Below are 19,585 nucleotides of genomic sequence, written 5' to 3' on the forward strand. Positions count from 1 at the left end.
AAAACAAGTCAAAATGAGGCTCAGTAGTGTGTGTGGCCTCCACGTGCCTGTATGAACACCCTACAACGCCTGGGCATGCTCCTGATGAGGTGGTGGATGGTCTCCTGAGGGATCTCCTCCCAGACCTGGACTAAAGCATCCGCCAACACCTGGACAGTCTGTGGTGCAACATGGTTTTGGTGGATGGAGCGAGACATGATGTCCCAGATGTGCTCAATTGGATTCAGGTCTGGGGAACGGGCGGGCCAGTCCATAGCATCAATGCCTTCCTCTTGCAGGAACTGCTGACACACTCCAGCCACATGAAGTCTAGCATTGTCTTCCATTAGGAGGAACCCAGGGCCAACCGCACCAGCATATGGTCTCACAAGGGGTCTCATCTCGGTACCTAATGGCAGTCAGGCTACCCCTGGAGAGCACATGGAGGGCTGTGCGGCAACCCAAAGAAATGCCACCCCACACCATGACTGACCCACCGCCAAACCGGTCATGCTGGAGGATGTTGCAGGCAGCAGAACGTTCTCCACGGCATCTCCAGACTGTCACGTCTGTCACATGTGCTCAGTGTGAACCTGCTTTCATCTCTGAAGAGCACAGGGCACCAATGTCAAATTAGCCGATCTTGATGTTCTCTGGCAAATGAAAAACGTCCTGCACAGTGTTGGGCTGTAAGCACAACCCCCACCTGTGGACGTCGGGCCCTCATACCACCCTCATGGAGTCTGTTTCTGACCGTTTGAGCAGACACATGCACATTTGTGGCCTGCTGGAGGTCATTTTGCAGGGCTCTGGCAGTGCTCCTCCTGCTCCTCCTTGCACACAGGCAGAGGTAGCGGTCCTGCTGCTGGATTGTTGCCCTCCTACGGCCTCCTCCACGTCTCCTGATGTACTGGCCTGTCTCCTTGTAGCGCCTCCATGCTCTGGACACTACGCTGACAGACACAGTAAACCTTCTTGCCACAGCTCGCATTGATGTCCCATCCTGGATGAGCTGCACTACCTGAGCCACTTGTGTGGGTTGTAGACTCCGTCTCATGCTACCACTAGAGTGAAAGCACCGCCAGCATTCAAAAGTGACCAGAACATCAGCCAGGAAGCATAGGAACTGAGAAGTGGTCTGTGGTCCCCACCTGCAGAAACACTCCTTTATTGGGGGTGTCTTGCTAATTGCCTATAATTTCCACCTGTTGTCTACTCCATTTGCACAACAGCATGTGAAATGTATTGTCAATCAGTGTTACTTCCTAAGTGGACAGTTTGATTTCACAGAAGTGTGATTGACTTGGAGTTACATTGTGTTCCCTTTATTTTTTTGAGCAGTGTATATGTATTAAACAATGGACATTGAGGGTGCAATGCAATTGTTACATCTATTTGCAACTGTTTGTCGGAATTACACAGAAGCAGATTTTATTTTTGTAAATCATGTTATATTTATTGGGGATCACTTTACTTATTTATTTTTAGGTATGGGGTAATTGTCTGCATCATTTCCAATCCCCCATATATTATTTTGTAAATATATACATTGCTGTGTATATATATATATACACACAGACAACAACACTTAGGCTTCTATATCCAGCTTTTACATACTACATACATTTTACTGTCACAGTATATTTGACATTAGTTGTATTTTGTTTGTTTTTAGTCCTTCAGCTCCCCTCTACCACCTCCCCTCTACCCCTCCCCTCAACCCCTCCCCTCAACCCCTCCCCTCTACCCCTCCCCTCTAATCCTCCCCTCTACCCCTCCCCTCAACCCCTTCCCTCTACCCCTCCCCTCTAATCCTCCCCTCTACCCCTCCCATCTACCCCTCCCCTCTACCCAGTGGTTGGCCGTCAGGGCCAGCAAGGCCTTCTCTGCTGACATCATCACAATATAAAAACAATTTAAATATATTTTCCCACAAATATGTATTAAATTATTCCCCAGAGTAAGAGTTATACTCTTCATTTCATAGCTTTCCTCTTGGTTGCACTGCTTCCAGCCCCAGGTTGAGATTTGGAGGGCTGGTCTTTATGTTAGATCTTTTATCCAATCATATTCAGCCATCATGTGTTGCCAGGGGTCTAAAATCTGCCCTCAGGCCTTCAGAATCAACAGTGCGGGCGCTAGTAGCTTAAAGTGAATGGAAATTAAAATTTATTGACAACCAATCAGCTTTAGAGTTGGCTATTGTACGCCTGCTGGCTGGCTCCAGTGTTACACAGGAGCCAGCTAGCAGGCGTAGTGCGTGCACGTCTTTTGATTGGATTACCAATATTGAGAGGCAGGTCCTATGGGCAGGTCTCAGAACTAGGAAACTGAAATTGATAAACAAATTAATTTGCGTACTACTAAGCTGTTTTTTCAACCCACAATGGCGGAAGGAGAAGATATCGATTTGGTCGAAGATATAATTACAACGCCATTCTCAAGACAAACTTATCAAGAAAAGTTAGACATTGTCAGGAGAGGTCGACGCCGACGCTACAAAGCCTGTCACAGGCGGGAAATGGGTTCGTTCGCCACTTTCAAAGTTCCAACTACGAGCGCTATCAATGGCTCACAGGCTCTGAGAAGCACTGCAAACTGTACTGCTGGGAATGCCTATTATTTGCAAGTGATCAATTTGGTGTTTGGAGCCACACTGGCTTTGCAAACCTGAGTTGTCTAACCAAGGCAGCAACGAGACACCAAAGTACGGCTGGGCACTTACAAGCAATGGTGCTTTTGAAAACTTTTGGGGACACCCGAGTGGATCTACAGCTCAACGAACAAGCGCGCAGGGCAACGAAGCTGCACAATGAAAAGGAATTGTACTCTTCCTCTTCAATTCTCTGAATAAAAATGTAAATTTCAAGGTGACGCAACGCCTGGTTATACTGCGTTTCTGTCTAAATGTATAGTGTCTAGAGCTATGGCATCATAATGATGGTAATAAGAGGTGGATTAATTCGGGTGGGACTGTGTAGGACTTCACTGAAGGCCCAGGCCCCAGGCCCACGGCACGCCACTGCCTCTACCCCTCCCCTCTACCCCTCCCATCTATCTCAGTGTTGATTTATATTTGCCATATATTTTCCAACTGTGCTGTTTCATAAAAGTTATAAACCTATATACAAAATCAGAACTGTTTGTGGACGCCATTGAAAACTCACGTGTCCTGGTCTCTGTCTGCCCAAAATAAATGATGAACCCAAGTGGAGAGTTGAAGAACACATGTAAAGGAGTTCCCGGGGTTCAAACCAAATCTGTTAAACTATGAGGGAGGGGGGTTATTAACAGTGGGGCATTTATCATAGGTTACTGTTTAAGTTCCCTAAGTTGGTATCCATCAACATTTTACTTTGATTAATTTATGGCACCTTTTATTAAGTCATTTTGAATATTATTTGTAATTTTGAATGTATTGTTTTTTTAAATTGAATTTGAAGGATTCTGTAGGAGGGGCTATGGCAATTTAAAGGCTGGGGTTGAGCTCGTCCCAGAACCAGAGACGTGGGCAGACCATGATAAGTAGATTCCATTAGCTTCCATAGCCACAGAGTCAGATTCCACAGCCACAAAGTCAGATTCCGTAGCCACATCTTATTAAAGGTTAGGGTTAAGGTTAACAGTGTGGTTAGGTTAGGGTTAAGGTTAACAGTGTGGTTAGGTTAGGGTTAAGGTTAGCAGTGTGGTTAGGTTAGGGTTAAGGTTAACAGTGTGGTTAGGTTAGGTTAACAATGTGGTTAGGTTAGGGTTAAGGTTAACAGTGTGGTTAGGTTAGGGTTAAGGTTAACAGTGTGGTTAGGTTAGGGTTAAGGTTAACAGTGTGGTTAGGTTAGGGTTAAGTTTAACAGTGTGGTTAGGTCAGGGATAAAGTCAAGTTTAAAATCAAATTTTAAGAAGATCAAATGTAGAAATGGGCGGGATTAAGGACTTTCTGGGTATGGAATCTAGTGATGACCCGAGTGGAGCGGTGGTCTAAGGCACTGCATCTAAGTTCAAGAGGTGTCACTACAGTCCCTGGTTCAAATCCAGGCTGTATTACATCTGGCTATGATTGGGAGTCCCATAGGGCAGTGCACAATGGGCCAAGCATCGTCTGAGTTTGGCCGGGGCAGCCCATCATTGTAAATAAGAATTTGTTCTTAACTGACTTGCCTAGTTAAATAAAAAATAAAAATCCTACATTCATGTGCCTGTCAAAATTTCACATTTTTGGTGTCGGAAATACGACTTTGTTTCATTCATGTGCTATTTGGTGATTTGGTCAGAACAATTCTTCAACCAGTAAGAGTTTACTACCTTGATATTGACAATATGGTCAATCTAATTACATTACAAATTACATACTGATGAGGCTGTAGTGGTCAAAAACAGATTTGTTGTCATCTTTTGGTTGAAAATGTTCCTAGGTCAGTGGTGAAACGTCACAACTCAGCAACTCAGGCAGCAACATTTTCAAATTTTCCTCTTGTAATTCCGACTTGGAGGGTCATTCAAGTGAAACTACCCAGTCAGAACTAGGAATTTCACAGAACTCCGAAAGCACATGAACGTGGCAATGAACCTTTGGTAAAGACGCATGCAGTGTTTAGCCCAGGGACGTCACTAGAGATTACTGGATAGGGGGGCAAAGCCTCTTTTAGGGGGGTCTGGCATATTCCCTCCGTTCCATTTATTGTTAGCTAGCAGTCTCAAGCCACAGAAGTAGCTAAGGTTAACTTAAATGTTAGCTACAAGTAGGCCTAACTGTGCATGTACACTACATAGCAGTAAATTGCTGCATGCAGCTTAGGCCGCCCCTTGTGACTCGCTTGTGGGCGTGCTGGAAGCATATGGCAGCATGTTCGATTGTGCGGCAAGAATTCGGCATAGCAAGTTTGTATGAAGATCTGGTTATTAAATGGGTACACAGTTAATTGGGATAGGGGGCAGCATTTTCACTTTTGGATGAATAGCTTGCCCAGAGTGAACTGCCTCTTACTCTGTCCCAGATGCTAATATATGCATATTATTATTATAAACACCAAGGGACAACGCAGCCGTCATACCGCTCAGGAAGGAGACGCGTTCTGTCTCCTAGAGATGAACATACTTTGGTGCAAAAAGTGTAAATCAATTTTTGTCAGCCATCTTTCCTGAAGAATAACAGTCACTAGAGCGCCAGCAGCCTCCCCCAGGTCCTAGCACCTACTAAATGGGATTTTAAGTTGCGATGGAAATGTTGACGAAAAAAAGAAGAAATCACACAGAAAATATATTGTTTGATATATAGATTTATTTAAGGGAGGCTCATTAATTAGCGAGCAAGAAAAATGAGCGTCCACAAACTTCTTGTAAAATAAACCAATAGTAACTCCACACCACCCGCTGCCTCCACTCTAGTAGTGCAGGGTCAACCAACCCTACAGTAGAGGTAAGCTCTTTTATCACCATGTAATGTAATGAGTTAACCTGAAACCTGTAGTCTTGTGGTACATCAGCTTCCTGAGCTACTGCTGATGAGCTACCTTACAGGACAATGTGGTTTTGAGATGCATCTATGACCAGGGTTTATTTCCTCGACACAGACAATGTTTATTGTTTATTTTTCTATTCCTTTTTAGTCTTTTAAGACAGAGAGGCTTCGTATCTGAATTTTGTGTAACCACCTTAAAATCACAGACTGTATCGTGGTAGATCTAATCATTGTTTTACTATGAAGCTGATTTTAAGTCTGGTCTGTGGAGATATTGGTCTAACTTTATTGGGGAAAAAATACATCAAGTAAGTACATAAATAAATAATTTGAATTAATTCATTTGAATAAATCAAATCCTATCAGTTGTATTGACTGATCCACAGAATGTATTGTTACCAACCAATCAGGGGCATGTTCACTTAAACAGAAGCAGAAAGAAGGGACAGGCAGTGATGTGTATTGGAGACATTGTCGTTGGTGACTCTTCCCTTGACACATACATTTGTGTACAGTTTGTACCACACAGAAAGACATACCACACATGGCTCCTCATCTCTCCCTCCTCCTAGTCATCTTCTCCAGACTCTCAGGTACTGGTAAAATGTTTTGATGAATTGATAAAGTCTCATGTTTCTGTGCATTGCTGCTTGAAGTCAGGTACTGGCTATGCTGAAACCCTGAAGACAAAATATTAGCTTATATATTGAGCCCACACTCATCCCGGCCATACCAGCCATGTTGTGCACTTCTCACTCCTACTGGTGTCCTGAATGGGTAATTGGTAGACAACCTTATCAGTCGACCGAAAGGACTCTAAAAGTGTTTTCTGTTGCTGTGTCTGCAGGTACTCAGGCAGGAGCGTACGGTGTGTCAACTGTGAGTAAGGTGTCTGTGAAGACAGGAAACTACATCACCATCCCATGTCGCTATGATCAGAGATACATACAATATGTCAAATACTGGTGTCAAGGAGATTACTGGAGTTCTTGTTCTGCTCTTGTACGCACGGACCAACCAAAGATATCTGGGACAGTGTCCATCTCTGATGATGTCACCCGAAGAATCTTCTCTGTTAACATGACTGATCTGCAGCCAGAGGACTCTGGGTATTACTGGTGTGCTGTGGAGACTGCAGGACGAGATCAAAGTACATACTTGCACCTGTCAGTCACCACAGGTTAGCCCTCCATACCTCTCCTCAATCACACTGTGTTTGATCATCATAGAGAGCTGACTTAGAGAGTACAACTTGGTCTTGTCTTTTATACACTATAGTAATACTTGCAGGTCACATGCCATCATCCTTTGGTTAATTTGTTCAGTATGACACAGCTATGTAGCTATTGATTTGGGGAAGACTGTTTTAAGGCTCTAAATACAATGCATTTACATGGTTATACATACAGGCAGACACAATGTAAATATGGATTGGGTTTATATTGTAGGTATACATTGTTACACTGTGGAGAACAGAAACACTTTATTATGAAGGGTGCCTACATAAGGACGTCATAACACATTCATAAGACATGCATAATGAATTCTAAATCACAACCTAATGTTAATATTTTTGTTAAGTCACAGTATTGTCACTTTCATATGCCTAACGCAACAAAAAAAGAGTTCCCAAACCTGCACATGGGGACAAAGATCGTACTTTTTGGAGAAATGTCCTCTGGTCTTATGAAACAAAAGTAGAACTGTTTGGCCATAACGACCATCGTTATGTTTGGTGGAAAAGGGGGGGCGCTTGCAAGCTGAAGAACACCATCCCAACCATGAAGCACGGTGGTGGAAGCATCATGTTGTGTGGATGCTTTGATGCAGAAGGGACTGGTGCACTTCACAAAATAGATGGCTTCATGAGGTATGAAAATTATGTGGTTATATTGAAGCAACATCTCAAGACATCAGTTATATCTTGGACACAAATGGCTCTTCCAAATGGACAATGACCCCAAGCATACTTCCATAGTTGTGGCAAAATGGCTTAAGGACAACAAAGTCAAGGTATTGGAGTGGCCATCACAAATCCCATCAATCCTATAGAACATTTGTGGGCAGAACTGGAAAAGTGTGTGCAAGCAAGGAAGCCTACAAACCTGACTCAGTTACACCAGATCTGTCAGGAGGGATGGGCAAAAATTCACCCAACTTATTGTGGGAATATTGTGGAAGGCTACTTGAAACGTTTGACCCAAGTTAAACAATTTAAAGGCAATGCTACCAAATACTAATTGAGTGTATGTAAACTTCTGACCCACTAGGAATGTGACGAAAGGAATAAAAGCTGAAATAAATCATTCTCTCTACTTTATTCAGACATTTCACATTCTTAAAATAAAGTGCTGATCCTAACTGACCTGACAGGGAATTTTTACTAGGATTAAATGTCAGGAATTGTGAAAAACTGAGTATAAATGTATTTGGCTAAGGTGTATGTAAACTTCCAACTTCAACTGTATATTTTGGGTTCTGATGGGGTAATTGATTGAAGTTGTCACCTTTTCACCTCATTTATCACATCTCAATAGGTGGTCTAGCTATCCTCATGACATGGCACAAGTGGGGGATGGACCTTTCCTCTTTTGTTGTCCATCGTTCCTCTATTGTTCCCACAAGGGTGAGGCCGATGACATCACGGATTCCCATCAGACCAACTCATCGAAACATTTTTTTACCCTTAAGTGCACATGGGATTTTATTACTCAACAGGAAATGTTAAACCGTAGCTGGAGTTTGTTTTTAAATACATGCATTAATTATCTTTGAGACATTAAGTTGAAATACTGTCCAATTCCCATCATTCCTGTTGAAGACCGCTCCTTCTGAAGAGTACCAATATGGCAGACAGGTGCTTCAAAGCCTCTCATTGGCCAATACATAGCATCATCAATCTAGTGTTTGTATACACTGAGTGCACAAAACATTAGGGACACCTTCCTAATATTGAGTTGCTCCCCCGTTTGACCTCAGATCAGCCTCAATTCCAGAGAGATGCTGGCCCATGTTGACTCATATGCTTTCCACAGTTCTGTCAAGTTGGCTGAATAACCTTTGGGTGGTGGACCATTCTTGATACACAAGAAAACTGTTGAGTGTGAAAATCCCAGCAGCGTTGCAGTTCTTGACACACTCAAACCGGTGCACCTGGAACCTACTACCATACCGTTTTCAAAAGCATTTAAAGCTTTTGTCTTGCCCATACACATCCATGTCTCAATTGTCTCAAGGTTTAAAAATCATTTAACCTGTCACCTCTTCTTCATCTACACTGATTGAAGTGGATTTAACAAGTGACATCAATAAAGGATTGTATCTTTCACCTGATTCACCTGGTCAGTCTATGTATTGGAAAGAGCAGGTGTTCTTAATGTTTTGTTCATCAGTGTACATCATTGCCTATGATATGACATGTGTTGCTTCTCCCTTGGTGAATTTTTGTCTGCACCTCTGTGTTCAGGTACACCAGAACTCTATGTGGACCAACAGGAAGTTTCTGGAGTAGAAGGAGGGAGTGTCACTGTCCGTTGTTACTATAGTAACACTGTGGTTAAGAAGTGGTTGTGGTGTAAGATGGGTATCTACTATGTCCCCTTGGTGGGGAGATATTCAGGGATTTTAGATGGAACATCAGTGACATCACAGCAGACCATTGATCACAACAACAGACACATTTTAACAGTGACTCTGAATGGATTGAATATGGGAGATACTGGCTGGTACTGGTGTTCCAGAGGAGACCTACAGATGCCTGTTCACATCACTGTCAATCAACTGACCACAACACAGAGTACCACACCTGCCTCCACCACCACTCCTACCCCCTCTTCCACCATCATCATCTCCACTGTTAATCAACTGACCACAACACAGACTGACACCATCATTAGTAAGTAATGAGACCAGTTATAACCAAAAATAGTGGAATGAGTCTTTCAAATTCACAGAATCCAACTGAAGTCATTTTGTTAATTTAAAGCATTACCATATCACGCTGAAATTGTGTCACTTCAACACTAGTAAATTACATACGGAAACTGTTGCACCTTGACAGACAAGCAGACCACTCAAGACATCTCTCTGACCTCACCCACAACTGTAGATCCTGCTGTCTCCTCTTCCACCTCTCAGGCCCCAGTCAACAACACACACCATGTAGCCCAGGGGTAAGTGTACACTACCACCTCTAACCGGTACTCAACAAGCAAAAAGGTCATTTATTTAAATGTCAATTATTGGATTAATGAATTGTGTTGTTTTAAAATCACTTTAAAAAATGTCCCAGGTATGCATCATATGTCTGTTTGAAATTTGCAGAGTGTCATGTCCTCAAAGCAGTGTTGTTCTTCTACAGATGGGAGAGAACACTCTTCTACCTTCCAAAACTGTTCATGCAGTGCTCTTCATCCTGTGCAACGTCATTGCTGTGGTGAAGTTCAGGGCAACCCGACTCTGAGGTGAAACAGGAAGAGTAGAAACTACATTTATTTAGCATTTGCATATTTTTCATTGCGGGATATGTCTTTACTTTCTTCACATTCTCCACATTTAATTGAATATTTAATTTACTTGCTAATAAACATGTTTTACTGTTATCAAGATCATCTGTCACCAAATTCCGTGAATGAAAATCTGAAATTCTGATGTATCGAAGTTATTTGCTCTGTTGGAGACAACAAGTGTTTAACAAGATGTCATAGCATGACTTAGTTTACCAGAAACCTGCAGCCTTGTGGTACAGCAACTTCCTGAGATACCTAACAGTTTAGGTTGGAGGACATCTGTGGTTTTGAGCTGCGTCTATGACCAGGGTTGATCTCGAGGTAGAAGGATGTCATCACTCCATCTCTGTAGCTCATGTGCTCTTAATTCTATACATGTCTTTGTTTAATCACTAGTGACCTATTTTCCAGCAGAGGGTAACAGTGACTCTTGATCCCAAAGAGCCCTTGGAGAAAGCTGGAAGCTGAAATGCAATAGTTGCTATCTTCCACTGAGGGGGGCATGTACACGAAAAATGTTTAGCTTTCTTCAGGATAAAACACACACACGTATATGTTTTACAATCTTTGTGTGTACAACGAAATGTAAGCCAATTCAAAATCCTATTTCCCCTAACACTAATTCTGATTCTAACCGTAACCCTAATTGTAACCATAACCCTAAACATAACCCCTCAGGCTAAATATAATGTTTCCTTGTGGGGACCGGCGAAATGTCCCAACATGTCCAAATGGTGCATCACCCATCTCACATGTATATAATGTATTCTATACTATTCCACTGTATCTTAGTCCAATGTCGCTCTAACATATTTGTATATATATTCTTAATCCATTCCTTACTTACATTAATGAGTATTTTGTGTGTATGTTGTGAAACTGTTCAATATTACTTCTGAGATATTACTGCACTGTCGGAGCTAGAAGCACAAGCATTTAGTTAGATATTACTGCACTGTCGGAGCTAGAAGCACAAGCATTTAGTTAGATATTACTGCACTGTCGGAGCTAGAAGCACAAGCATTTAGTTAGATATTACTGCACTGTCGGAGCTAGAAGCACAAGCATTTAGTTAGATATTACTGCACTGTCGGAGCTAGAAGCACAAGCATTTAGTTAGATATTACTGCACTGTCGGAGCTAGAAGCACAAGCATTTAGTTAGATATTACTGCACTGTCGGAGGTAGAAGCACAAGCATTTAGTTAGATATTACTGCACTGTCGGAGGTAGAAGCACAAGCATTTCACTACACCTGCAATAACATCTGCTCAACATGTGTATGTGACCAATACATTTGACAATTTTGACTTGTCTAAATGGTTCTTGTTTTACCCACAAGGATAGTAAAACCAAACCGCACACACACACACACACACACACAAAACAAGGTTACATTGAAATGTTTTTGGTTCATTTATGAATCCTGAGTTCTTGAGTTGTTTCATTGTTGATATTTGGTTGTCTGGTTTTCTGTAACAAATCGCCTCCTTGTTGAATCAGAGCCTTGGAGAACTATTCTGTCTTTACCTTCTCCAGCTTTAATGGAATATATAAAGGCTTTGCTAATAAAACATTTTAAAGACATTTTATTGTTCTCAAGATAATTTGTCACTAGATGTTGAGATCAAACTATATTTTATATTTGAGATTCTTCAATGTAGCCACCCTTTAACTTGAGGACAGCTTTGCACACTCTTGGCTTTATGTATTATACATGTCATTTAGATGTTTATACTATACAAACATATTTTATTTATGTATTTCTCAAAATCCATATATAGTAGACAAACCAGTTTAAAAACGTTATGTTTACCAAACGGTTAAGTGATTAACCATTAAGCACCGTTGGATTACCTCATGGTCAAATGTATTTCAACAAGTGAGAAGAGAATCATATGTAAAGTATTGTGAGCATTGCATTGTGAGGGGCAATTACTTTATATGAAAGGTGTTTATAGATTAAATACTGATTAGGTTTGGTGGAAAAAGTTACTGAGTGATTTTGTGTGTCCTTTTTGAGGATCTGTTTTGTACTAAACGTTGTGAAATGTTTCCACAAGTGTGAAAATAGTACCAAAGTAATTTAAAAAACTGTAATAAACATTTTCAAAGACATTTTATTATTCTCAAGATAATTTGTCATAACATAATGTGAGCACTGTGGTCTGTAGTTTTGAGAGTTCAATTCTGATGTATCTGAAGTAGTTTGCTGTGTTGGAGCCAATAACAGAACGTACAGCTCAGCATTTAACGTGACATCATGGAATGAGTTTAGCTGAAACTTGCAGCATTCTGGTAATGCAGCTTCCTGAGCTAACTTTACCACCTTCACTTGGAGGACATCTGTAGTTATGAGCTGTACATGACCAGGGTTCATTTCCTGTATAGAGGGGGAGAGAGAAAGAGTCTGTTCTTGTGGAACGTAAAACCACAGCATATGCAGGACATTTATCATATAGTTTCATATATAGTGAAATATAGAATTTTGCCAATGGAAATATGGTGCATGTTGCCCAATTATCAAATCTTTGTAATCATTAGTGACCTATGTTCCAGTAGAGAGTAGTATGAGGATAGTAGTGATTCTTGGTCCCAAAACCCTTAGAGAAAGCTGAAATATATTTTAGGTTTAGTATTAGGTTAAATTAGTCCATATGATGCAATAGTTGCTGGCTGCCACTGAGGGGGGAATATACACACAAACAGAATCAGGAAGAGAGTTACAGACAGTGAACTAACATTAGGAAGTAGAGTCATTCTGGCTGGTGCCTTGGTCCTTGACACACATTTGTGCTCAGGTACCATTTAATATTACATGCAGACTGAAACCCTCACATGGCTAACCATGTCTCCTTCCCCCTCCTCCTCTTCATCATCTTCTACAGAGTCTCAGCAGGTATGTGAAACATGTTTATATGAAGGGCTGAAGTCCAGTGGGTCAATTCACCGTAAACACTGTGTAATAAATCTCAATCATTAAAAAGCTGTCTATAGTTTACAAGCAATGGGATTTTGTTTTCTGCAGTGCAGATTGTATTGTATTCAAACCTAAATGTGTTTTGTGTTGATATGTCCACAGGGAGGCATGTGTCTGTTCAGACAGGAGGCTCCATCACCATCCCATGTAGCTATGATCAGTATTACATAAACCATGTGAAGTACTGGTGTAAAGGGACTCATTGGACTCATTGCTCCTCTGTAGTACGCACTGACCATCCTAAGAGCACTGATAGGGCGTCAATCTCTGATGACATCACCCAGAAAGTCTTCACTGTGATCATGACTGATCTGGAGCCAGACGACTCTAATACTTACAGGTGTGTTGTGGAGATCAATGGAGGAACAGATAGCATGATACAACTGCTCTACCTGTCTGTCACTCCAGGTAAGATCCATGCAACTCTTTACTTCAGTAAAGTAGAATAGGTAGTTCTCAGTAAGGATCAGACTCTCCGGAAATACCAGCTTTCACAAACTACATGACTGGTGTTCTCGTTTCATTTCCTTGTAACAAGTTCCGTGTCTGGTATCTGGTATTACCATTATTGTTCAAGTTGACCTGAGGAATGTAGGTACACTGGGGCAAAAAAGTATTTAGTCAGCCACCAATTGTGCAAGTTCTCCCACTTAAAAAGATGAGAGAGGCCTGTAATTTTCATCATAGGTACACTTCAACTATGACAGACAAAATGAGAAAAGAAATCCAGAAAATCACATTGTAGGATTTTTAATGAATTTATTTGCAAATTATGGTTTGCAACCATCTGCAAATCTGTTCTTGATTTGGGATCATCTACCATTTGACTCTAGCGTTACCTGTTCAGTTGACTATCAATGAGTTGACATAAAAGGTCCCATATTCTAATGGAACCCAAGCTCTTACAGTGCTGATGTTGAAAAATGTTGTGAATACTGTCAGTTCACTAAATATACACCTGACTGCATCATATCATTGGAAACAAACTGTGGTTAAGGTGGTAAATAGACATGTCCTGTTTCTCTTGGCTATTTATTTCTTTGCAGTCTGCTGACCCTGAGCAGGACATTACATACAGCACAGTGACCCACACCAGAGAAACAGCACCGCAGGTACAAACTGAATAAACCTGGTTTTGGTCTGTGGTGATCTTGGACTAGTACCAATCACTCCATCTTCGCAGTGAGCTGGGGTTCTCTCTCTCTCTCTTTCTTTCTCTCTCTCTCTTCCTCTCTCTCTCTCTCTCTCTCTCTCTCTCTCTCTCTCTCTCTCTCTCTCTCTCTCTCTCTCTCTTTCTCTCTCTCTCCTCCTCTCTCACTCTCTTTCTCTCTCTCTCCTCTCTCTCTCTCTCTCTCTCTCTCTTTCTCTCTCTCTTTCACTCTCTTTTTCTCTCTCTCCTCCTCTCTCTCTCTCTCTCTGTCTTTCTTTCTTTCCCTCTCTCTCTCTCCCTCTCTCTCTCTTTCTCTCTCTCTCTCTCTCTCTTTCTCCTCCATCTCTGAAGTGTGAGCTGGGGTTCTCTCTCTCTCTCTCTCTCTCTCCCTCTCTCTCTCTTTCTCTCTCTCTCTCTCTCTCTTTCTCCTTCATCTCTGAAGTGTGAGCTGGGGTTCTCTCTCTCTCTCTCTCTCTCTCTCTCAATTCAATTCAAAGGGCTTTATTGAAATGGGAAACATATGTTAGCAATGCCAAAGTAAATGAAAGAGATAATAAACAAAAGTGAAATAAACAATATAAATTACAGTAAATGTTACATTAACAGAAGTTCCAAAAGAATAAAGACATTTCAAATGTCATGTGGTGGCTACATACAGTGTTGTAACGATGTGCAAATTGCACAAAAAGTAAAAAATGGAAAATAAATAAACATAAATATGGGTTGTATTTACAATGGTGTTTGTTCTTCACAGTTTGACCTTTTCTTGTGGAAACAGGTCACAAATGTTGTCGCTGTGATGGCACACTGTTATTTCACCCAGTAGATATGGCAGCTTATCAAACAAAACAAACTAAATATATCCTTTGTGGATCTGTGTAACCTGAGGGAATTATGTGTCTCTAATATTGTCATACATTTGGCAGGAGGTTAGGAAATGCAGCTCAGTTTCCATCTCATTTTGTGGGCAGTATGCACATAGCCCGTCTTGTCTTGAGAGCCAGGTCTGCCTTTAGCGGCCTTTCTCAATAGCAAGGCTTTGCTCACTGAGTCTGTACATAGTCAAATATTTCTTTAGGTGATGGCTTTGTTATGGAAGGTTTGGGAATCGCTTCCTTTTAGGTAGTTGTAGAATTTATCGTCTCTTTTCTGGATTTTGATAATTAGCGGTATCGGCCTAATTCTGCTCAGCATGCATTATTTGGTGTTTTACGTTGTACACAGAAGATATTCTTGCAATATTCTGCATGCAGTCTCAATTCGATGTCTGTCCCATTGTGTGAATTTTTGGTTGGTGAGCAGACCCCAGAATTTACAACCACGAAAGGCTCTATAACTGATTCAACTACTTTTAGCTAGATCCTAATTGGTATGTCTAATTTTATGTTCCTTTTGATGGCATTGAAGGCCCTTCTTGCCTTGTCTCTAAGATTGTTAACAGCTTTCTGGAAGTTACTGTGGTGCTGATGTTTAGGCCAAGGTATGTATAGTTTGGGTGCTCTAGGGCAACGGTGTCAAGATGGAATTTGTATTTGTTGTCCTGTCAACTGGACTTTTTTTGGAACTCCATTATTTGTCGTCTTACTGAGATTTATTATCAGGGCCCATGTCTGACAGAATCTGTGCAGAAAATCTAGGTGCTGCTGTAGGCCCTCTGTGGTTGAGGACAGAAGCACCAGATAATCAGCAAACAGTAGACATTTGACTTCAGATTCAAGTAGAGTGAGTCCGGGTGCTGCAGACTTTCCTCGTGCCCTCGCCAATTCGTTGATATATATGTTGAAGAGGTTGGGGCTTAAGCTGCATCCCTGTCTCATCCCCCGGCCCTGTGGAAGAAATGTGTGTTTTTTTGTACATGGATTTTACATCATTTTTTTCACGCAACACCACTTTCCTTCAATTTGTACAGCAGGCCCTCATGCCAAATTGATTCAAAAGCTTTTTTGAAACTAACAAGTATTTGAAGAAGAATTTGCCTTTGTTTTGGTTTGTTTGTTTGTCGATTAGGGTGTACAGGGTAAATACGTTGTCTGTCATACTGTAATTTGGTAAAAAGCCAATTTGACATTTGCTCGGTACACTCTTGTTCTGTAGTGTATTTTTGTCCAGGAAGTTGTTGAAAAGGGATTGAATTTGTCTTGCCTAATTGTTTTATGGTAGATTTCCACAATACTTTCCTTCCATCTATAGCATTTCTTAATATTATTCAGGTCCTTTGGCTTTGATGCCTCATGATTGAGCTCAGCCCTCTTCAAGTAGAGTGTGATTTTGCTGTGATCTGATAAGGGTCTCAGCACTACTACCAAGAGATGAGCTATAGGTGTAAATACCGTAGGAGTCCCCTCGAAATCTACCTTTGACTATGTACGTACCCATTGTCCGACAGAGCTGCAAGAGATGTGACCCATTTTTGTTGGTTATGTTGTCGTAGTTGTGTCTAGGGGGACATATGGGGGAGGGAATGCTGTCACCTCCAGGTAGGTGTTTTCTCCACCTGCGTGCTGAGGGCTTCTTGTCTAGTTCTGGCATTTAGGTTGCCACAGACTAGTCCATGTCCCTGGGCCTGGAAATGGTTGATCTCCTCCTCTAGATCATCTATAGTTCCGGGTCTCTTCCAATGCATGTAGCCATGTGTTTATCTTCTGTGCTGTCCATTTCTCAGAGGCCAAACCCAGAGAGAAGCCATGATGTGATGTACAGCACTGTGATGCCTGATCAGTTCAGGACAGAAGAGAAGGTCAACATATGGCTACAAGCATCTCGACTCGTAGACAACATTATTGCTGTTACTCATAAAGCGTCATAGCCTTGGCAAATGTGCATCTGTTTAGAAAACAATTGTATTTCCACTATCACTTTCTGTCTTGGAACAAGCAATAGGTAAATGTACACTATAACAGTATAACAACACGTTTTTGTTACTTGGGCGTCTCTCTACCAACAGGATCCATTTCCTGAAGCTGATGATGATGTCACATACAGCACTGTCATCCTCCAGCACAAGACCCAACTAAAAGGACAGACCAAGGTTAAGCTGTTCCACTGATTCTCCACAGCTAGTATTATGCTATCAGAAACAACAGTAGGTGATTGTTTCCTCAGTGTTAATATAGTCATGGTTACATCACCATTATAGCTGTAGGCCTAATATATCACCTTTATGTTGCATATCACAATTATACCTGTCTACACTTTTAATTTCACAGAGAAGTGTGTTTTATAGTGTATCTCCATCATGACAGAACTGTCCCTGTTCACCTCTCTACCTGTTCCTCCTCTGTAGTCAGCAGAACCAGATGATAATGTGGTCTACAGCTCACTAGCTCTACAGGTGACCACACAGGTCAGTGTTGGTGTCTCCTCTGTCTGTTGTACCAGATGATGCTGATCTCTCAACAAAGATACAGACAACACCACATTACTATGTGTACTAAACATCACTCTTTAATCACACAAATCTTTCTTTGTCGTTTTATTTTGCTGCATGTAAAATGTTATCATCACATTGTGACCAGCTAAACTATTGTTATCAGTGTGTATCCATAACATTACAGTGTGGACTGCACCTGGGTTTAGGGTGACGTTGCCCCTAGATGATGATCTTGGGTCAGATTTTTTTTTTAATCTAGTGGAAACGTCACAATGGAGATTGTGACTGAATGTTTCACTTCCTCTCCAGCAGAGGGCAGCAGCAGCACAGTAGTGACTGACAGAGAAGACCTTCCTTTTACTGGAAGGACAGGACACTCCCCTCTCCTGTGTCACAACATCTATCTGCCTCCAATATGATTCTGTCATTCCTCTTAACCCATCCCAGGAAGACACTTCTATCCTTTAGTGTAATAAACTACTGAAGGCAGTCTGCTGTGTTTGTTCTGATTATCATCACATTTCTGTTATTAGTTATGTTCCACCACCTTTCCCCTTGTCTCTTATTTCTTACATCATGATCTTATTGATCTAGTTTAATGTCCTATGCCTGTAACTAATCATGATCAAACGTGTATTAAGATGTTAGTATAGACAGCTACTATGTATAATAACTACTGTACTGCAATAATACAATGTAGTATATATATTAAACAATGGACATTGAGGTTTCAATGCAATTGTTACATCTATTTATAGTAACTATTTGTAGGAATTACACAAACATTTTCTTTTTGCAAATCATGTTATATTTTTTGGGAATCATTTTACTTTTCTAATTTTAGGTATGGGGGTTAATTGTCTGCATTATTTTCAATCCCCCATATATTATTTTGTAAATATATACAGTACTGTATATACAGTGCCTTGCGAAAGTATTCGGCCCCCTTGAACTTTGCGACCTTTTTCCACATTTCAGTCTTCAAACATAAAGATGTGAAGAATCAACAACAAGTGGGACACAATCATGAAGTGGAACGACATTTATTGGATTTTTCAAACTTTTTTAACATATCAAAAACTGAAAAATTGGGCGTGCAAAATTATTCAGCCCCCTTAAGTTAATACTTTGTAGCGCCACCTTTTGCTGCGATTACAGCTGTAAGTCACTTGGGGTATGTCTCTATCAGTTTTGCACATCGAGAGACTGAAATGTTTTCCCATTCCTCCTTGCAAAACAGCTCGAGCTCAGTGAGGTTGAATGGAGAGCATTTGTGAACAGCAGTTTTCAGTTCTTTCCACAGATTCTCGATTGGATTCAGGTCTGGACTTTGACTTGGCCATTCTAACACCTGGATATGTTTATTTTTGAACCATTCCATTGTAGATTTTGCTTTATGTTTTGGATCATTGTCTTGTTGGAAGACAAATCTCCGTCCCAGTCTCAGGTCTTTTGCAGACTCCATCAGGTTTTCTTCCAGAATGGTCCTGTATTTGGCTCCATCCATCTTCCCATCAATTTTAACCATCTTCCCTGTCCCTGCTGAAGAAAAGCAGGCCCAAACCATGATGCTGCCACCACCATGTTTGACAGTGGGGATGGGGTATTCAGGGTGATGAGCTGTGTTGCTTTTACGCCAAACATAACGTTTTGCATTGTTGCCAAAACGTTCAATTTTGGTTTCATCTGACCAGAGCATCTTCTTCCACATGTTTGGTGTGTCTCCCAGGTGGCTTGTGGCAAACTTTAAACAACACTTTTTATGGATATCTTTAAGAAATGGCTTTCTTCTTGCCACTCTTCCATAAAGGCCAGATTTGTGCAATGTACGACTGATTGTTGTCCTATGGACAGAGTCTCCCACCTCAGCTGTAGATCTCTGCAGTTCTTCCAGAGTGATCATGGGCCTCTTGGCTGCATCTCTGATCAGTCTTCTCCTTGTATGAGCTGAAAGTTTAGAGGGACGGCCAGGTCTTGGTAGATTTGCAGTGGTCTGATACTCCTTCCATTTCAATATTATCGCTTGCACAGTGCTCCTTGGGATGTTTAAAGCTTGGGAAATCTTTTTGTATCCAAATCCGGCTTTAAACTTCTTCACAACAGTATCTCGGACCTGCCTGGTGTGTTCCTTGTTCTTCACGATG

The 19,585-nt window shown here is 41.3% G+C and overlaps 2 protein-coding genes and 1 long non-coding RNA gene across 3 annotated transcripts; all 3 read left to right on the forward strand.

The window, feature by feature from the left end:
* Positions 1 to 5,598: 5,598 nt before the first annotated feature.
* LOC116353014 (polymeric immunoglobulin receptor-like) lies at positions 5,599 to 9,896 on the forward strand. The gene is made up of 6 exons (XM_031821903.1): positions 5,599 to 5,742; positions 5,950 to 6,027; positions 6,282 to 6,614; positions 8,901 to 9,329; positions 9,543 to 9,606; positions 9,758 to 9,896. Exons 2-6 carry the CDS (start codon positions 5,979 to 5,981, stop codon positions 9,894 to 9,896), a joined length of 1,014 nt encoding a protein of 337 aa, XP_031677763.1. The 5' UTR covers positions 5,599 to 5,742; positions 5,950 to 5,978.
* Positions 9,897 to 12,694: 2,798 nt separating this feature from the next.
* On the forward strand, positions 12,695 to 16,759 carry LOC116353013 (CMRF35-like molecule 3). Its single transcript, XM_031821904.1, has 3 exons — positions 12,695 to 12,840; positions 13,024 to 13,329; positions 16,734 to 16,759. The coding sequence occupies exons 1-3, from the start codon at positions 12,780 to 12,782 to the stop codon at positions 16,757 to 16,759; spliced, it is 393 nt and encodes a 130-aa protein (XP_031677764.1). The 5' UTR covers positions 12,695 to 12,779.
* A 1-nt stretch (position 16,760) lies between these two features.
* Positions 16,761 to 17,372, forward strand: LOC116374045 (uncharacterized). Its single transcript, XR_004209875.1, has 3 exons — positions 16,761 to 16,808; positions 17,016 to 17,099; positions 17,355 to 17,372. It is a non-coding gene; the product is annotated as an uncharacterized LOC116374045 (long non-coding RNA).
* The last annotated feature ends 2,213 nt before the right edge of the window (positions 17,373 to 19,585 follow it).

The sequence above is a fragment of the Oncorhynchus kisutch genome, linkage group LG4 (genome assembly GCF_002021735.2).
Source record: "Oncorhynchus kisutch isolate 150728-3 linkage group LG4, Okis_V2, whole genome shotgun sequence".
NCBI lineage: Eukaryota > Metazoa > Chordata > Actinopteri > Salmoniformes > Salmonidae > Oncorhynchus > Oncorhynchus kisutch.

What these genes read in the sequence shown, in the direction of transcription:
- LOC116353014 (XM_031821903.1), top strand. Translation starts at nt 5,979, where the DNA reads ATGGCTCCTCATCTCTCCCTCCTCCTAGTCATCTTCTCCAGACTCTCA. An exon ending in CATCTTCTCCAGACTCTCAG is followed by an intron (nt 6,028 to 6,281) that starts GTACTGGTAAAA and finishes CTGTGTCTGCAG; the next exon opens with GTACTCAGGCAGGAGCGTAC. An exon ending in ACACACCATGTAGCCCAGGG is followed by an intron (nt 9,607 to 9,757) that starts GTAAGTGTACAC and finishes TGAAATTTGCAG; the next exon opens with AGTGTCATGTCCTCAAAGCA.
- LOC116353013 (XM_031821904.1), top strand. Translation starts at nt 12,780, where the DNA reads ATGGCTAACCATGTCTCCTTCCCCCTCCTCCTCTTCATCATCTTCTAC. An exon ending in CTTCTACAGAGTCTCAGCAG is followed by an intron (nt 12,841 to 13,023) that starts GTATGTGAAACA and finishes ATATGTCCACAG; the next exon opens with GGAGGCATGTGTCTGTTCAG. An exon ending in CTACCTGTCTGTCACTCCAG is followed by an intron (nt 13,330 to 16,733) that starts GTAAGATCCATG and finishes TCCATTTCTCAG; the next exon opens with AGGCCAAACCCAGAGAGAAG.